A 19,831-nucleotide genomic window follows, 5' to 3' on the forward strand; every position below is an offset into this window, starting at 1 on the left:
CACAAGGCATTGATCTGATATTATTATTTCTCCACAAGTTCCCACATTCCTGCGGGGCAGCCCTGAGTTGGGAACTACAGGAGAAAGGGCTTTGTAGTTGTGTTGCACATTATCATTTAAGGGATGGCAATGTTCTCCTAATGAGTAGTCTTTGAAAGTGTGTGGCCATCCTAAACACAGGAGGATCTGTCCCACTTCTTGGGGGGGGGGGAGAGAGAGAGAGAGAGAGAGAGAGAGAGAGAGAGAGAGAGAGAGCATCATTTAGCCTAGAACTGGTAGGAAAGGAAAAAGCCAAAATATCCCAGGTAATAAGATACACACATACGGAGATATTTTTTCTGAAAGGGGGCATGCAGAAATACTGGCATCTTCAGATTCTGATCAGGATTGTGAGATTGGGGGTGGGGTAGGGGAATGGTTTGGGAAACTCTTTTGGGTGGGTGACTCTTGCCGCCAAGAGTGGGGTCCGCAGCTTGGAGATCCATTTGGACCCAATGCTCACTATGGAAACTCTGGTGGTGTCAGTGGTCCATACCACTTTCTTTCATCTTCAGCGGATAGCCCAGCTGCGACCCTATCTCGATGTCAGGGTGCTCACTACCTTGGTGCATGTGCTTGTAATCTGAAGATTAGACCATTGTAATGCGCTCTATGTGGGGCTACCTTTGAGGCTGATGCGGAAGCTCCAAGTGGTGCAGAATGCGGCAGCCAGACTCCTTAGTGGAGTGAGAAAATACCATCATATCTCTCCCACTCTGGCCGCATTGCATTGGCTGCCCATTCGGTTCCGCATCGACTTCAAAGTGTTGATGCTTACATATAAAGCCCTAAATGGTTTAGGACCTCGATATTTGATGGAACGCCTACTCCCACCAAGGTCTACCTGTATCACTTGATCGAATCAGGAGGTGAGGCTGAGGGGCCTGATGCCGAGGGAGGCCTGAAAGGAAAAAACAAGAAATTGGGCCTTCTCGGCGGTGGCTCCTCACCTCTGGAACAACTCCCTCCAGAGCCTGGATAGCTTGGGGGCTTTTTTGGTATCTACCCAATTCCAAGCAAGATTTTTCTTTGAAACAACGGTCAATGAATAGAGGTCATGATGGTTGTTGTGGGTTTTTCGGGCTCTTTGGCCGTGTTCTGAAGGTTGTTCTTCCTAATGTTTCGCCAGTCTCTGTGGCCGTCAGCATCTTCACAGCACTCTGCAGGTCAGGTGAAATTTTTACAAAACTTCTGATTTTTTAATTTCAAGAAGCAAATTGGCATCTGTTGCTCCTGCTGTTAATATTGTTAACATTCTTTTTGTGTGAAAGCTTCAAGTGAGGGATTCTTCTCTGCTGCAGAAATTAGATTTCTGGGCTCATGGACTCTTTCCAGTTTGTGCGGGGATGTCACAGAGTCAAGAGGTCCCCCGATGCCTCTCCTAGGCAGGCTGTCCTTCAGACTGGTGTTCCTGTTACTTCTTGGCCCTGTAAAAGCTAGCCGTGCTGTCCTTGCACCCTCTGATTTGTTTTATTTATTTATTTATTTATTTATTTGTTTGTTTGTTTGTTTGTTTGTTTGTTTGTTTGTTTGTTTGTTTGTTTGTTTGTTTATTAAATGTATACCCCACCCATCTAGACTGAAGTCTACTCTGGGTGGCTAACAATAATAGATAGAATTAAAACAGTATAATAATTTTTTTAAAAAAAAACAACAGTAGTAATATAGTACAAGATGGGAAAAATGTTCAGGTGATAACAGGAGGGAAAGCCTGTCTAAAGAGCCAAGTCTTAAGTTTGCTCTTAAAAACACCCAGCGAGGGAGCCAGACAGATCTCTGGGGGCAGACTGTTCCAAAGGCGAAGGGTCACTGCCAAGAAGGCCTGGTTTCTTGTTCTTTCTCTCCGGGCCTCCCTCACCTTTAGGGAAACAGCCTCCAATGGCGAAGACCAGAAGAAAGATGAGCCAGAGCTGGGATGGGAGGGAGCTGGCAGGATCCATTTCTCAGGCATTTCACTCAGCCTGAGATGAGTTTCATTGCTTGGCTATTCTTTGGGAAGTGAGGCAAAATTGTTTGTGGGGAGAAGCCTGGACAAAGTTGGCTCTGGAGAGACACTCTGGGGAATCCAGAGGTTGAGGCCCATGGTTTGATCAAAGCCGGCAGCAAGGATCCAGGCAATATCTGTTAGCAAAACAAAGACCCGCACTGTCTCCCTACTGGCCTGTTTTTCCATGCTGCCTGCCATTCGGGAAGCTCCAGCTCTTCTTCTGAAGAGGCTCCTTCTGCAGGGACATGGCAAGAAGCAACTTGGAGAGGAAAGCCCTCCTCTGAGGTGCCATTTGAACTTTGGGTGATTCACAGTAGCTGCCACCTTTTTCAGAAAAATTCTTGCCTTTGGCCTTTGAGCTGGTCTTACTGGCAGCAGCTGCACAACTACTGCGCACTTTTGCAAAGCTGGTCAGTGACTCTTCTTGCTGCTCTTTTTATGAGGTGTGGCATTTAAGACTCTTGGAGTGAAAGGGCAGCAATTAGAGCAGGCATGTTAATAACAATATGCCTTTACATGCAACCCTTTGTTGAGATCTGAATTCCAAGGGAAAGGAGGGGAAAACCTATCAGGGTAACTGGCAGGGAGAAGAGATCAGCAGCACAGGAACACACCTGACGAATCAGAAGTGAACCTCACTGCAGCCCCCCCAGTAGACACATTGACCAATCAGCCAAATCACCCAAAGGAGCAACATTTGGGGAGGGGACCTTTCACAAAACTGTTTCTCCACAAATTGCTGGATCAACTTCATGGGTTGTTGGTGTGGTCCTTGTTTCTCCTCACCAGACTCCTCCCCTAGCCAACATTTTCTGGTTGATCTACAAAAGATGCTTCACTGCAAATGTTCTGGAAACTCACAATCTGTCCAGTCTTGGGGGGGGGGGAGGATCGATGACACTTCCAGCGTAGGAGGGGCTCCCCAACTCCAGCAGGCGCCGGCCCCTTCCTGGGATATGAATCACTGTGATTTTGTTTTGGGACAGAATTGACTGGCCAGCCTTGGATTCGATGCTTAGATGGCCAAGCAGGGGTTACACCCTAAAGGAGCAGGGGAGGGGCAACAAAAGAAATTAAGAGTCCCAATGGACCAGACCCACTGCCTGACTAATCTGACAGGTCAACCTATTCTAATATTTCTAACAATTAACTGTCTCCCATTTCAGACTCGTTGATGTATTTTTAGCCCTTAAGTCATACGGCGGTTTAGGCTTTTTTTACATATGATAGAATCTTCTTATGATCTATAATCTTAAAGCTGAAGAACTGGAAGGGACCCTATGGATCATCGAGCCCAGCCCCTGCCAAGGAGGAATCTTTAAGGCTGTGTTACATTTCATTCATGTGTTGCATTTTCATTGAATCAGTATTGCTTTTAATTGTGCCATCCTTAGATAACTTATTTTATAAGGGCTTTAGCAAATGTAAATAAATTCCTCAAATAAGACCATGTCAGTTGCATTAAAGAAATCTGCTGAATCTTAGCTCAAATGACCTGCTTGGCAAAGCGTCTCCCTAGATAATCAGTTGAAACCACAAGGCAAGCCCAGGTGGTGGCGTTATTCCTAAACCAGGCTACTGGACCCCTCTTGCCCAGTACTGTATGCTCTAAAGGACACTAGACCTCACCCCTGCCCTAGTATGACGCAAAAACAGAGATCTTCCTTGCCACCTTTTGCCTAGAAAAATGCCCAGCATGGAAACTGGGTGCCTTCAACAGGAGAAGGGGGTGCTCCATCACCTTTAGGCCCTTGTCCAAGCAGGACAGACCACTTTTTCATGGTCACAAAGGACAGCAGCTTGATCACTCTGGATCACTATTTGCCTGCAGCCCCCTCCATATGAAGGCAATTAGGCTATCCCCAATTTGTGACAACTTGGAGCTGCTGGTGATAGCTGGAAGCAACCTGGAAGGAGCAGGCAACCCCTAAATGCCCTGGCTATCAGGCAAAGGAGGCTATTTTGCAGCTGCTAAATACTGCTGCCAAATGCCAGTTGGTAAACGGGAAAACCACCACCACCCCAGACTTCATCCTGGATGGCCATGCTGACCTGGCTTGTGTTACAAAGACTTGGTTGGAGGAAGCCGTGGGGGTGGGGTCCGTCCCACTCAGCTTGGTCCACCAAGATTCTCTGTGGAGCAGTCGGCAAGGCCTAGGGGCACCGCATTGCAGGGGCCTCTTGGGATTCCATCCACCTCACCAGGTGTCACGTTTTCCAGTGTTCTGTGTTTGAGTGTGGATAGCTGAAAGTGGGAGCCTGAGACAGGATTTGGGGTTCTCCTGGTGCACCGTCCCCCCTGCTGCTCAACCGTCTCTCCTCGCATACTCTCTGAGTTGTCTCAGGGGTGATGCTGAAGTCCTCTTGGCTTGTTGTGCGAGGGGCCTTCAGTGTTTCTGCTGAGGCAGGCTTGTCAGGCACGGCTCAAACTTGATGTCTCCCATGATGACTATGGGTTTGTCTCAAATGATGTCAGCCCTTGTTCATGTTCCAGGAGACATTTTAAACCTGGCTTTCCATACAAGGGCAGAAGTTCATGCTCTTGGTGAGGAACTCTCTTCAGTTCCATGGTGACGGACAGGTCATTGTCTCATACATTTTAGACCCACTGGAACTCAGAGACACTGCAAGGGTGGAGGCAGATGAAGGTAGTCTGCTCCAGGAGGGTGATGAATCCAAAGGGTTTCTTGACAGCTCTTGGGGAGTTGATCCTGTCCCCTTGGCAGTTGATCCTGTTGAAGTCTGTTTGACTTTTGAACTAGGGAAGAGAGCTGGGCAGGACATAGGATTGCTCCTAAGTGTACCCTTTCATGGAATGGAGCCAAACTGCCCTTCTCCCCAATTTACCAAGGAGCTAATGATGATGAAGCAAGTGAAGTGGAGACTAGAGTGATGGTGACAGAGAACTCAGAAGAATGATGAACGAACTCTTATCTGCCACCATTGTGCATCTAGCAGAAATCTATCAAGTGGTCAAAGGTGTATCACGTGCTGGCTCACCAGAACAGGAGGCAGTCCACTTGATAGTTTGCTGTGAAGAATTTGCATGACACTTTGCAGGCAGGCAAAATTGCACCCATCCTCTCTGATGTGGATGGGGTGGTTAATACCAGGCCTGTGAATGCAACATTATGCCCTGCTTGTCATGTGTTAATGGATAAGTTACAACTTTTATATCCTGAGGATGTGGACAGAACCCTTGGAGAAATGAGAGCCACCATATATGTGCTAAGCCCTTTCTCTCAGTCCCACCACCTTCACAGGTGCATTTGGTAGGTACACAGGAGAGGCCTTCTCTGTCGCTGCTCCCAGACTCTGGAACTCCCTCCCACAAGAGGTCAGGCTGGTCCCCAATTTGCTATTCTTCTCCAGGCAGGCAAAAGCTTTCTCTTCAGGCAGACTCCCCTGGCCTGCCCACCCACCCCCGTTAACTGGCTGTCTAAGAGGGTTTTATTGTTTTAGTTGTTTTAAAGAGGGCTGGTGTGTTTTCATTATTTTCAAGGTTTTTCAAGAACTATTTTAAACTTTTATCTTCTAGTTTTAATCTGGTATCTGTTTAATTAGTTTTAATATGGCATTAATTTATTAATTTTTAGCTTTTATTATTGTTTGTTTTAACAGTATGAGTTAAACAGATACCAGACACTCTGTATCTTCTTGAGGAGAAAGTGATGTATAAATACTTTAAATAAATAAATGTAAATATTTTAAATAAATATTTTAAATAAATAATCACACAAGGTAAACATACATGTGTGAAGCAGGAGACACAGTTATGAGAGATCAAAGAATTGTGAATACAATTGTGCAATGCAGGTAAACCAGCTGAGACATTTATTGTGCAACATTAGCCATGGGATCTTTAGGTGGATATAGGTTGACAGAACTCTCCAGATGTCAGAATCGCTAGCACAACATCTTATTAGACTCATGAATACTTGAGGAAAGTAGTTGAGGTTTCTCAAGATAAGAAATAGTTCATGGTTTTTAGCTTTTAATGTGTTTTTGATGATGTAAACCACCTTGGGCCTTTTTTTAGGAGAAAGGTGAAGTAAAACTATTTTAAACAAACAAATAAATAAGTCTTGCCAGTACTTGATTGTGATCACAAATGTTGGCCAATGAGTTCAGTTTAGAGACCTGGAATACAGTCCAGGCTGAGGTTGGCAAAGGGATGGGTGAACAGAAAAACAGACAATCCAATGAAGAGAAGCAGTGCTCTCGGGACATTTCTTTCCCAGTTCAGGGGTGGACAAGATGTTGAAACCACCAGAAGATAGCCAGGGCCATACCCTTCCACTGCTGAAAACTCTTCCTGCCCACTGCCCTCTATGAGTTCAGTTGTACTGGGAGAGAATAAGATGCCCAGATCAGCATGGCTAGGATTTCAGTGGTGGTGGGAACTCCTACAGCATCAGTGAATCCCTAATTATTCCCAGTTCACTGGAACCAGAACCCCAAAAGCTGGACTCTTAAAACATGAACCAGAATCTGAAGAGTATGTAGTGTAGTTGCTTCCTTTTTCTCTCTGCCTTTAGATAGTGGCTGCACTGAAAACAGTGGCTACAGCAGCAGCAGCAGCAGCAGCAGCAAGGGTATTAGTAGCTTTCTGCAGGCTGGAAAGAGGCAGGATGCCTTTTTCTTCAAGGTTACAATCAAGAGTGGGGCATCTTTTCAGGATAGTTACACTGATGGCCTGCTTCCTTCATGGGTTTGGGCATAACGTAACCACAGAATGTAAGTGGTTTTCAACATTTTAAAGAGGACTTTTCTGCAATGAAGGCAAAATAGAGCTATTGCTTTGCATTGCCTGATACCTACAGACAAGTCTTTTGATGAAGGTTGATTTGGGCACTAATTAATAGGATTACAATGCAGCAGTAGAAGCCAGAGCATCTCCATCTCCATGGAAACTCAGCTTGGCTTATTTATGCACCTTGCCATTTTACCTGGAGAGGCCCTGGCTTGCTTTATAGCCATGGCCTCATCACAAAAAGGAGAAGACCAGCCAGCCATTCTGGCCTGGAATGGCTGTAGGTACCCCTCAAAGCACAGCTGCAATGTGATGGGACTCTTGCCTTGAATGAGGAGCAGTTCTGGGACAGGTATCTAAGCATGGCTAGACTTTTTGACATTGACTCACCACCACCACCAATAGCTGGGTTGATTAGAGATGGTAGAGGGACACTTTTTGTTTAATAAGGTTAGTACACTCATTTGTTTGATTTAATATCTAGTAAAATAAATCTGTCTAGGAATTGTAAGGTATAATTTCAAATGTAATTTTAAATCAAATTGCCGTGGTAACACAGAACCAGCAAACTTGCCCAAACAGTATAACATAGAAAACAGGGTCAAATACTAGCTCCACCTTCAGGTACAGGAGTTAAACCTGATCTATAGGAACAATTAATGCATTTGGATAATTGCTGAAATACTGAACAGAGCAATCTACAGCCTACCAAAAATCATGAGAGGCTTCAGATCCCCCCTCCCCCCCGAAGGCAAAGAATCGTAGAATGGTAGAGCTGGGTGAAAACTGAACAAAGCTCATCTAGACAGTTTCATCAGAAATGAATAAAATGTCAGCACAGTAAGCACATCCCAGAACTCGGCTGCTCTTCTCAACCACATGTTATCTGGGGCAGGTGCACTTTGGACCTCCCATTTAGAGCATGCATTTGCTGCATCCAGTCATTTCAGACAGCAGCAGCCACCCGAATTCCATACACATTTACTCTAGAGTGAGCTGTCCTGAACTCACTGAGGTTTATGTCTAAGACAATATGCAAAGGTTTGCAGCCTTGGGCTGGTACTCTGAATATGGAATGGAAAGGAAACCTCATATGTGCGGTCTCTGCTCTGCAAGCCCCCTGTTGTATACCTAGCTGTGTGCTCAGCCTCACAGCCAGTGTGAAAATGAGCCCATGAAATGGAATCTGCCAGATGAAGAGCAGGACACTTGCGTGATATCCTCACTGCACTCTATTTAGCCAGGAGGATGCTAACCTTTATCTGGAGCTGCCCCATCACCACTGGCTCAATTATCTTGCCCATAAAGGATATGTGGACGATCAGTTAAAATTATCCATCACCAGATGTGGATGTTTAACTATGGGACAGATGATCCTTTCCTTCATATAGGAGGGAAATATTCACAGACCAGTCAATTATAACCCCCTCCGAGGGACAGGACACTTAGGCACAGGCTCACAGGCAAAAAGAACTGCAATTGAATCAATTTAATTGTTATTTAAATCAAGTTATTCCTAATACACATGATGCACTAGTGAGATTGGTTTATTTGGGCTCCTAAGCAAGGGTTGTTGTTGTTTTTTCAACCTACTAGCAGGGGCTTTTTAAAATAACCCATTTGTAAATCAATTTAAGTCAGTTCAGTTCAGTGGCTGTGGATGGTGCTATCCATTTACTTTATGCCCCTGTTTAATGTCAGTGGCATTGTCACCATGGCACTACTCCCTTTTTAAATTTGATATAGTACTGTTTAGCTATACATCTGTTGCTGCCTTTTATTTTGTTTATTTATTTATTTAAAATGTTTTTATCTCACTTTTCTTCCTAAAAAGAATCCAATGCAGCTGACGTTCCCAGCTGAATGGATCCATGAATTTATCACTGTATTCTTTTTTTAAAAAAAATGTTAAAAGGCAAATTGTAATGAAAAACAGGTTCCTAAACAAGAAATAAAATGAGTCAATTTCCTCTGTGTAGATGCCAAAACCAGTTCAAATCATCAGAAATAAATCAGTTTCCGTTCAGTGAACTGAATGCGGTGACTGAATTAGACACCATGTGATTTGAACCCACTTTTTTAAAAAAAGAACTTGATTCAAAATGCCACTGTAACCACAGCCTTAGTTAACAAGGCAAAGGAAGTCTGCACAGGCTTGGCTAGAAACTGATCTTGAAAGGGCACCAGGAGCTTGCCTGCCTTTAGCTTATCTGCAAAGAGCACCCTTTGCAAGGAGCTGACCAGGGTCCTGAAATCTCTGGTCTGCCCTCCTAGCATGCAGAGTCAGAGCCTGAAACAGAATCCCAGACTGCTCTATGCTTTGGCCTGTCTGTTCTGTTTTGATTTGTTTCTTTTCTTTTTGTGATGTTTAGAGAGCTGATTTCAGAGTTCATGAGTCAAATCTATGTGACCTCACTGGAAAAGTGCAGGAAGGAAGGTCTGCTGGTAGGGAAAGATGGCAAGGGAGATGATGCATTGTGGCTCTCTGTTGGCCTCCTAGCCCCTGTGAACTTTAAGCCTCCAAGGGTATCTGTTGACTCTTCTCTGCTCCCATCAACACCCTGGCCTTCTTGTATATCTTTTTCACACACTCTAGACTTCTAAATAAATATTCTAAATATTCTGAGTTTGTCATTAATATATATATTAATAACAAACTCAGAATACTTAGAATATTATATATTTGCTTAGATTTCAATTTTTTGAAAAATTACTGGAATGTTGACTTCGTGTAAGCTTGTGTTTGGGGACTGCTGCAATCAAATGTCACATTCATAGTACTTTATTATTGCTCTTCCTTTCTATAAGCATGATGCCAAGATGAAAGCAAAAGAGAACTCTTCTATAATATGGGTCAAAAGTGTGTGCCAGTCATCTGAAAGTGCTGTGCAGCTTTGGTGTGCCCTCTTGATGTAACTCTGTTCTCCAGTAACACCAGACTTTGCACATTGGCAGCACATGGATTGGGAAGGTGGGCTGGCACAGTCAGGATGCAGGGCAGCTATGGCCCATGGTTGGATGCTAGTCTCACTCACACCCTTGCAGCATTTTTGGATCATTCTCTCTATATGTCAAATGTTGCAAGAAGAGCAGCTAAGTCAACCAGGGCATAGATGGGCACATGTGCTTCTCTGCAAGGGATGCAGTGGATGGTTCTGATGAATGGAATGAGACACACCTGAAAATTTATCTCAATTCCCTGTCCCCAACCTGATTTCATACCTTCAGGCCCCCGAAGAAGCCAAGTTTGTGGAAGAGAGGAGGGTGCACTTATTATTCAGAGGCTATGTTGTGTTGCTAGGCAACAACAACAGTGGCAAGAGTGTGGCAGGGAACTGGAGAGGAGCAACTGAGATCAGGGAGAGCCAGGCTAGATTGGCTCTTAGGCCAGGGGAAGAGAAATGCAAGGCAAGAGGGTTCAAGCACAGTGGGGATTGCGCTCAGGATTGGTGCCCCCTTTTTGAGGGATATGGCAGATCCTCGTCCCACCTCACAATCCACTGGAGGAAACAGCAGCAACAGCTGCAAGACCAATTTGTGCTCTAACAGCTACACCCACATGTCCATGGTTTGTGTGTATGCTTGTGTATGAATGGAGAACTTTGGAAAACTGTCCCTTTTCCCCTACTGTCATGCAATCCTTTAAACCAGTGGTTCTCAACAGCTCCAGGAATCCTGGCCAGCACAGCTGGTGTGAAGGCTTCTGGGAGTTTTCTGGGAACACCTGGGGACCCAAGGTTGGGAACCACTGCTTTAGACAGTCCCAGTGGTATGAGAACATGCCAGCAGAGGACACTGGCACCACAATAACCCAGGGTCTTCAAGGGGTCACCTAAGCTGAATGCAGTCAGAGAAGAGACTACAAAGAAAGCTGATGCAAAGCTGAAGCACTCTGAGTTGGGTGGCCAATATAGTCACAGTCTTCATAAGCTGTTGTTGCTCATAGAAAATATTCAGAAGCCACCTCTTAGGATAGAGAATTCTCAGGCTGAGGGAGGGACAACTTTCCACGTAATGCAAAATATACATAACATCACAGCATCATAGAATAATTAAGTTGTAATACAATAAATATAATATATACATATATCAATAATTCATTTAAAACAGAAAGAATTATAAATATAAAATTAATAAATAAGAAAAATTAGCAATAACAATAATCACAAAAATAGTGGAGACCGGCTTGACGCTGCGACGAGACAGCAGCAGGAGGATGGAGCTCTGTCCCCTGGACTGAATTCTGACCTGTTTGGGACATCTCAGGGTGTCGAAACCACCCTGAAGCGGTGGTGAACTGGGGGGGGAAGCCTGTTGACCATGGGGGGGATAGCAGTCATCTCTGTTTGATCCAGGAAACTCCCCAATCAGCCAATGGGCAGAAACAAGCAGCTAGGAAGCTTGCTTACAAGTCATCGGCAGCCGGCAATAAGAGAAGTAACAACCAGCTATTCAGCATCATTGTTATTATTGGGTGAGATATATTTTTACAACTAATTGCTTATGATTACCTCTGGAGAAGACAATTCCTATATACAGAAAAAAGAATCTCCTATCAATCTCATCATTCATAGAGTGGCAGAAAATCTGGAGAGAGGGATAGTTGATGCAAAGAAAAGAATTTAAAGATTAATGGGACATTAACTACTCATTTAAATACATTTAAAATATATTTTAAGAATATTATAATTTGGCATTATAAATCTTAAGAAACTTTTCTCATACGCTATTATCATTTAAGCAGCAAGTTTGGAGTTATATTATGTTTTGGCTACCTGACGTCTTTTGACATAATGCCCAGAACAGTGACCTTGAGCACTCTACTTCTGTTTAAAGCTTGGAAACCTGTTTTTTATTTCCTTTTGATTTTTTCATGGCTGGCTGGAACATAGACAAATTAACCCTACAGTGGATCTTTTTAAACTGTACTTTGGGAATCAGTATATTGGGCCAAAGTGAACATTTTGGAACCACCTCCAGGGACTTGGAATTTCAGTTTTGGCCGATGCAGAATTGCGGGAACTAGGCTAGCAGGACATGGATACAAACACTGAATTGTACTGTGAAATTTGGGTGTTTTGAACCTCGGTTTAGGCCTATTTGGCCAAAGTATATCCTCTGAAACTGCCCTGGGAGCTGGAAGTGTTTGTGTTTGACTAGCTGGCGTAAACCTGTGGGAATTAGGCCATCAGGCAACGGATACAACCATTGCATTGTACCTTGGTACTTTTGGGGTTTAAATTTTGGTTCAGGCCTATTTAGCCAAAGTGGACTCTTTGAACTGACTCTGGAGACTTGGAATATCTGTTTGGCTGGCATCAATTTGCCAGGGATCAATTAGGCCACAGATACAATCATTGAACTGGACTGTGATACTTGGGGGTTTCGAATCTTGGCTTAAGCTCTTGGGCAGCTGGAACAGAATGGCACAACAAGGACAATTTTGAGAGGAAACAAAATCTACCTTTCAAACAATCGTAGAAATAGTGCGATCCCACTACCAAGAGACAAAATTATTCAACAAACATTTGAAGAAGAACTATAGTCAACAAGAGACAGGGAATAACGAAAAAGGAAATGAAAGTGTGCCAGATGATGTGTGCCAATCAAACGAGGAGCTGGAGGAAATTAATGGGGAAAACCTAAGAAAAACAACTTTAATCTTTGAATCTGAAGAGAGTATTAAGGGAAGACAAGGGGAGAAAACCAGCAAAATTAATTTTAAAAAGCCTGGAAGACCTATTGAAGATAGACCAAGTGCATAAAGATCTAGTGGAGATAAATCAGATGCACAAAATGGTTTCAGAGGGCATGAAAGATGGCAGAATGCTTAAAGAGACAAAAACAAAAAGTGAAAAAAGAGAAATAAGAGAGGGAATTACTTAGAAAGATGAAAAGGGGAAAAATAGGAAGGAGGTCCTTAATGTTGAAAAGCATGTATATATCTAACTTCGGGAATTGTAAAGGAGCATATCCTTTATATAAAAAAGGAGAATTAAATTGAAATAAGGGAGCACTAACCAGGGTAAAGACATAATATGCTGGGTTTTCTTTTTAGGTAAATTAAACTAGATATAAGGTTGGGGCATGGATCTGGAACTACTTTTATTAAGTATGTTATTAGAAGATCTTGAGAATATTGTACACTATGAAAGTAATATTATGATAGTAGCCAATATTATATACTAAAATACGTACATGAATGGTTGGAATGTTTGAAAGATGTCTGGAATTTGGGGGGGGGATAACTGGGAAGACACTGAGATGTAAAAAACAAATAATTGTAAGCAAATCATGTAACACGATGTTTGACAAGTGTAAATCAAATGTAGATAGAGTGAAAAACTTTGTCTAGGGGGGCAGAGTAAAAATCTAATAAAAGTAAAAAGTAAAAGTAAGTTTATAAAAAAGTATGCAGCACTCACAGCAACACCTTTGTGCTGTGCCAGTGAGTGCTGAGTCTCAGGCAGAAATGGGAAGAAGAAAAACATCCATACAGTAAAGCAAACACATGAACCAAAAACAAATATTTTCCACCACCAGCATTCCCTCACCCCTCCCCAAGTTTTGTCTTCTTTCCTGAGGAAGCACTTGAATTCCTTGAGGGTTCAGCCAACCCCCTCAAACCTGGCAGCACTACCCCTGCATGGGAGAGCCCCCAGAGGAAAATGCAGAAAGGAATCAACTGTTTACATAGCTTCTGAAGTGGAGCTGCTCCCTTTCACAATGGAGGCACAATAGCATCCATAAGACCAGCTTCACAACTCCTGACCAATATATGCCAAGGTGTTGATATCTGTGGCAAAATGCCCTTGTCCAGGGATAAGGAGAGCACCACGGCATCCAGAATCCACTGTGAAAGTTCATGGCGGCCTCACAACATGCATTTCAGTCCAGGCAGGATCGAAACTGAATGCCAGTCTGATGCAGGCCATGCCCTGAGCTGCTCCTTCCCTTCTTCAGCTGATTGCATGGCCACCAAGATCCCATCTTTCCCCCCAATGAAGAAGCTCTTCCATCACCCACATCTGGTGTCTCCTCCTGGTCTATACACACCTGGACAGGCCCCAAGCTATAGTGAGGAGGGGGGAGGGGAACTCTTCTGACATTTATTTGTTTCTGTTGGTATTTTTTTTCCTTTTGTTGTTGTTCACCTGATTTCCATCCCAGCTTTCTCCCAGAAGAGGGATCCAGGGCAGCTTGACCTGTAAACCTCCTTACATTTGTGCCCACAGGATTACACCATCACCATGTACTTCCAGCAAAGCTGGCGAGACAAGCGCTTGGCCTACACTGACCTGCCTCTCAACCTCACCTTGGATAACCGTGTGGCTGATCAGCTCTGGCTTCCTGACACCTATTTCCTGAATGACAAGAAGTCCTTCCTGCACGGAGTGACAGTGAAGAACCGGATGATCCGCTTGCACCCGGACGGCACTGTCCTCTATGGCCTGAGGTGAGTCCTGAAGGGTGACGCTTCTCCCTCCTCAAGCCCAGGGGTCCACTTGATGGGATGAATTCATGCCAACAGAGAATCAGGTTGCCATGACTAGGGATGGGGGGGGGGGAGCCATTTTATGTGCTTTAAATAACATGTTCTCCTTAGGTGTGGCTGCATTTATTTCACCTACAAATATCTTTGTATTTTTCCAGTACACTAGAAAAACAATTTTAATCCAGGCTTCAATGGTTTCTGCTGCTCCTAAATTTCAGCTAGTGATTTTTTCAAAGGCAGAATTTGATTTGACTTTCCAAGTATACATTTTTAGACAGACATTTGATATTTTACCTGCCCTGTAGCGCCGTCTTTAATCTCTATCCTTTGTAATTTGAATGTTTTTTAAAATATTTTTCTGATGTTTATGGTTTTATGGTGGTTTTATATTATTTTATTAAGGTTTTGCCTTTATCCTGTTTTTCCTATTTATATTAAGAACTCTCTAAGTCACCTTCAGCACTATCTTTTAGTGGAAAGGTAGGGTGTAAAGATAATAAATAAATAAACAAATAATAAAAGTCAGTGGATGCTGATGACCTTTTAAACTACCCTTTAGAAAGCGTACTGAGGCCAGGTTGTGGATTTCTTGTGCATAGCTGGGCGTTTTGCTGCGCCACCTAGCCTAAATAACAATTTGCGTCAGTGGTTAGTAGGACGACTGTCCTTCCTGCAGGAATGAGATCTTACTTTCACAGCAGGCCTCTTTTTTATCAAATCCCTGTGTGCCTGGTGAATTCCTTCACCCAATTCCCTGAGCTGCTTTCCAAAATATGTCTTACAACCACAGAGGGAGGGAGGGAGGGAGGGAGAATACAGGGGAATTGTATAGGGTGCATCAAGTGCTGGGGTTTGAGTATCATCATGCTCTTTGAAAAGTTAGATAGGAATCATACAGTTGCCACTCTTCCTTGCAACCTAGCAGGCTTTGCCATCTGTCTGGTCATCCGGGAGACTTGTGTGAATAACATAGGCAGGGCAGCAGACAGTCAACAGGAGCACCTGTCCTCTGGACGGCCCATCTCAGGTCTCTGGCAAAACAGAGACATTCCAAAGCAGGCTTTGCGCAGCTGTGCCTCCAATGAAAGGGGCCCAGAGAATGAGGTGAGGGTACCTCGTGAGGCTGTTGCGTTGCAAAATAGAAGCAGGCTCCAAGTTATACTGAGACAGAACGGGGGATGATCTCTTATTAGGGCTTTGTTTCAGGTTTCCACGGGGCTTCTGTTTGATTGCACTGGAGAGCAAAGGAAAAGTTTGAATTTTCCGTTTCACCAAATCCGATGTATTGGAATATGACTCCCCACGTTCCTTTTGTTTTCCATTTTTCTCTCCACCCCTTTCGTCTTTCTGCTTTTCATAACGCTGCTATTTGAGGGAAATAGAATTGTCAGGAACCCGAACTCCCAGCCTCAGCATCCTCATGGAGATGCCACCATTCTGAATACCTGTTTGATTTAGGGAGCTCACTCTTTTTTTGAAGGAAAAGTCTTGGAAGGGCAAGGGTGGTGCAGTTCTGCTGGCAAGGCCAGGAACGGCAGGCGGGGCTTCGCTGAGATAAACAATTCAGAGGGATTTCTTGGGTTGGGTTTGGTGTGCCTTTCTCTGGCAGCCTCTTAGCCATGTTCTGCTTGAGTTCCACCCCACCCACCCTCTCCCCAGACTTGTAGTGCTGTTTTTCACGGGTGGGAAAAGGTGGTACAGAGGAGGGTGAGAGCTGACCTCTGCTCCAAGCCACAAACCAGAAAGTTCCAAGCCAGAATCCCGTCCTTCTCTTGAGTAATAGGCAGGAGGAAGAGGGCCCTGTGATGCAAGAAAACAATAATTACATTCCCTTTTCTGCAAAGAGAAGGTGGAGAATGCACCGGGAACTACCAACACCCTATTGTGCTCCTCCCTTCCTCCAGTGGAGCCTCCTCAATCAGCCTAGAAGAAGCCATCTAGGTGTGCAGAAGGAGTGAGCTTCATTTTATTAGCACCTTGAAACGGTGCCCTGAGTACTGCTGGAATATATTTTTCCTCAAAGAAAAAGTAGAGGCCAAATTTGCAATGACTGTGCAAAGGGTCACCATTTGTGCAATGATAAGGAATATTTTTCCCAATGCAGGGAAAAATCTGTTGAGGAAACAACAACAGTGAGTGCAGCCAAAGATTAAAGGGGATGGAATTGTTGCCAGCTATAGATTGTTGCTCACTCACTCTCTGTCTCTGTCTCTGTCTCTGTCTCTGTCTCTGTCTCTGTCTCACACACACACACTTTCTTCCTTTTAGCACACGTCTCAGTCCAAGTCAGCCATCTTATCAAGTAGCCTATTAGTTGTCTAAAAGAGTTCTTACTGCAGGAAATGGATTAGGTGCCAGCTGCTAAGGAATAATGGTATTCTTGATGAGCAGAGGAAGAACGTCCTGCAGGCAAAGGGGGTGGAGCTGCTCACACTATCCTTGTAAATACAGCCCCCTGCATGCTTTGGAACACTTCCATCCTGGCCAGGAGCAGGGCGGTTTCCCCCAATCGTCCTGATGGCAGGTGGCAGCTGACTCCTTCATCCCACAAAGCTGGGAGGCCAATGCTAACCAGGCCAGGCTTTCAGGCTTCTCTGCACTCACCAGAAGATGGACATGGCAGGGATGTTTTGGCTACAGGGGGTCCTGCAATTGAGCTGAGAAAATATCATTTAGTATGTTTTTGCGTTTCACACTTTAGGGGGAAAGAGGAGAAAGCAGTTCTGGATGCTGTTTCCCAAAGGAGCCATTTAATATATACAGGATGAGTCACGGGCAAAGGCTGTCTTCTCAGTTCTAGGCTAAATGATTCTCTCTCTCTCTCTCTCTCTCTCTCTCTCTCTCTCTCTCTCTCTCTGCAATGGCAGCAATGCTCAGAGGGCTGGGAATGCCCCAGGTGTCACCACCATTTCTATCTGCTCCTATTCCTAGTCTCTAGGACTTTGGTCCAAAAGGCATTGGGGGGATGGGGTTGTATGTGTTTTGGGAGGTATCATTACACTGGAGAGGGTGTGGTTCAGAAACAGATGGCTTTTGCACTCTCATCTCCCAAAACAGTTAAACCCATTTCCCCACTCCTCATTTGCTCTGTAACATCTCCACCGTGTGAGGAGATGGAGACACACACACCCTTCTGTCGTTGCTTTGGAACTATTTATAGCTTGCCAAGCAGCAGCAGAGGCTCTCCTCAAGGCTTCCTACAACCCTCGTCACAGACAACAGAGAGATAAATTTAGCATGCACGTTCTTAAAGAAACAGTGCTGCTTGTTCAGGCCGTTCCCTTCCCTTCAGGCAGATGCCCAGCCTGCCTCTATCTGCCCTGTTCTTCGTCACTTATACCTCTGCTCCCTTCCCCCAACCACACTCCCCTTATTTCTTAGGATCACTGGCTCTTTCTCCCAGGCTCAGGGGATAACAAAGCTTTTCCCATTTACACTTATGCCTTCATCTTGAAATGTGCTGCTTGATTAATGCCTTGTGGTGGGTTAAATGGAATAAAAGGAAGCAGGCTGGTCATCTCCAGGTACATGCTTGCTTGCATGCATGCATACATCACACATGTGTCCGTGCTGTAATGGGCAAAGTCCTGCCTGATATGTTTTTGGGGCAGCAGACGGGCTTCAGAGGACTGGGTCCCGTTCTTTCAGCCAATGAGGAAATAGAAAAAACTGAAGAGAGCTGTGTGGAATAGGTGGTACCTTTACTAGGCCACCCAAAAAATCAATCTACCAGCTTTCATAGATCAAAGTCCACTTCCTCAGGCACATATCGGTCTTGCAATAGTACAGTATAGAGAAATTAGAGTCCCAGAAGTTCATGGCAGGTTGTTGTGCCAGGTTTGTTTCTCGTTTTTCCCAATTCCCTGATAGAGGATTCAGGGGTGAGTGGGGGGGGAGGTTAGGCTCCCTGTTCCCCAAATAGAAACTTGTAGTTGCAAAATAAGGCCATGTGGGAAGCTATATACACAAGGCCTGGGATTCTTTGTTTGAGGAGCTGGGGTGGAATATCCTGTCACATCTACCTGAGCTGCAGCCTGAAAACCAAACCTCCAAGGACATCTGCACTTTTTCTAAATTACCTCTAAAAAATAAGCCTGAAACAATGATCTACGAAGAACTTTTGGGATTCCAGTTTCTCTGTGTTATTGACAAGACACTGGTGCCTGCCTGAGGAAGTAGACTTTGATCCACAAAAGCTAGCATATTGTTTGATTTTTTTTTTTTTTAGTGGCCTAATAGAGGTATCACCTACTTCGGCATTATATGGAGGAAACAGAGCCACTTTAATCACTCTTCGTGCTGGCATGATGGGCAACATGGGTGGGTGGGTGCACCCTCCCTTTTCGGCCCCAGCACAGCTCATAGACTGCGGGTGCTGTGCTTTGGCCTCTGAAACACTGGGCTTAAGAGATGGATCATGGTGAAGCAAGAGGCCAAAGGCTTTCTGGTCACTTCCACTCAGAGAGTGTCCTTTCCATCCACATATCACCCTGTGTGGTAAAGTCACCTGTGGTACATCCTATTAGCACTCCATCAAAGGAAAAAAATATCTGTGCAAACTGAGCCAAAGCTATCCCAGTACTGCTTGCCACTGATCATTGTGGGCCTCGTTTCTCCCTTTTGGAGAACCTGGCACCAATATTGCCTGTGCATCCAAGTGTCAATACATTCCTTTTCTTGGGAAAAGTAAGTTCCATCTTCCAGAAATGTGACCCAAAAGTGGCTTCAGCTGTGTGGCTGTAACACACGCAGGTTCCACGCTGTGGTGCAAATGCAAGCAAAGCTATTGGAAAGCTTCCATTCATTTCTTCTAACGCCTGCTGGTGTTTTTAGATTCCAGGCTGGGCAGTACAAGGTTACGGCCTATTGGATCAAATATGCTGGCGGAAACCCAACGAGGTTCACAAAGGGGGACTCTCCCTACCATTCCCCAAAGCTATCAGGACAAGCAAGGCAGCTCCCATCTTAAGGACAGGGCAGAATCCAGACTGTAAATGAAGAAGGAAAGAGTCCTTTCGGGGAGGGGGTGGCAGGGAAAAGGAAAATCTTTTTGCTTTTCTCCCAGTTTGTGGACTTTCAAAATGGGACAGAGAAGGCTCAGTAAGGCAACTACCTGCAGTGTTCTGGGTGCAATCCAACCAGAGCCACATACGAGGGCAATGTATGCCCTTGTGCTTTCCATCACCATAGCAAAACAGCTGAGGCCACTGTTTCCTTGCTGGTCTATGAATCATGCAGACTCACTGGCTTCAGTCAATGTGATGTGTGATGGAAAGTCAGCAAGAGCACGTTTTTCCCAGATGCCACTGGGAGCGGCAACGGCAGTGTCCCCACAAACACCGCTGGATCTGTGGGCCTGCAGGGAAATCCCGGGTCTGGAAAAGCTCCAGCACTGTGTGTGTGTGTGTGTGTGTGTGTGTGTGTGTGTGTGTGCGCACGCGTGTGTGTGTGTGTGTGTGTGCGCGCGCGTGTGTGCGTGTGCGTGCGCGTGTGTGTGTGTGTGCGCGCGTGCGTGCGTGTGTGCGTGCGTGCGTGCGTGCGTGCGTGCGCAAAATCA

General features: G+C 44.8%; 1 protein-coding gene across 2 annotated transcripts in view; it reads left to right on the top strand.

The window, feature by feature from the left end:
• LOC110080211 (gamma-aminobutyric acid type A receptor subunit theta) overlaps nt 1–19,831 on the top strand; it is a 44,067-nt gene that overhangs the window by 15,852 nt on the left and 8,384 nt on the right. For both annotated transcript variants that reach the window (XM_078380738.1, XM_020795931.3), the window contains exon 4: nt 14,015–14,235. In XM_078380738.1, coding sequence (XP_078236864.1) covers nt 14,015–14,235 — 221 coding nt within the window. The remainder of the gene's footprint in view (nt 1–14,014; nt 14,236–19,831) is intronic.

The sequence above is a fragment of the Pogona vitticeps genome, chromosome 11 (assembly GCF_051106095.1).
Source record: "Pogona vitticeps strain Pit_001003342236 chromosome 11, PviZW2.1, whole genome shotgun sequence".
Classification (NCBI taxonomy): Eukaryota; Metazoa; Chordata; class Lepidosauria; order Squamata; family Agamidae; genus Pogona; species Pogona vitticeps.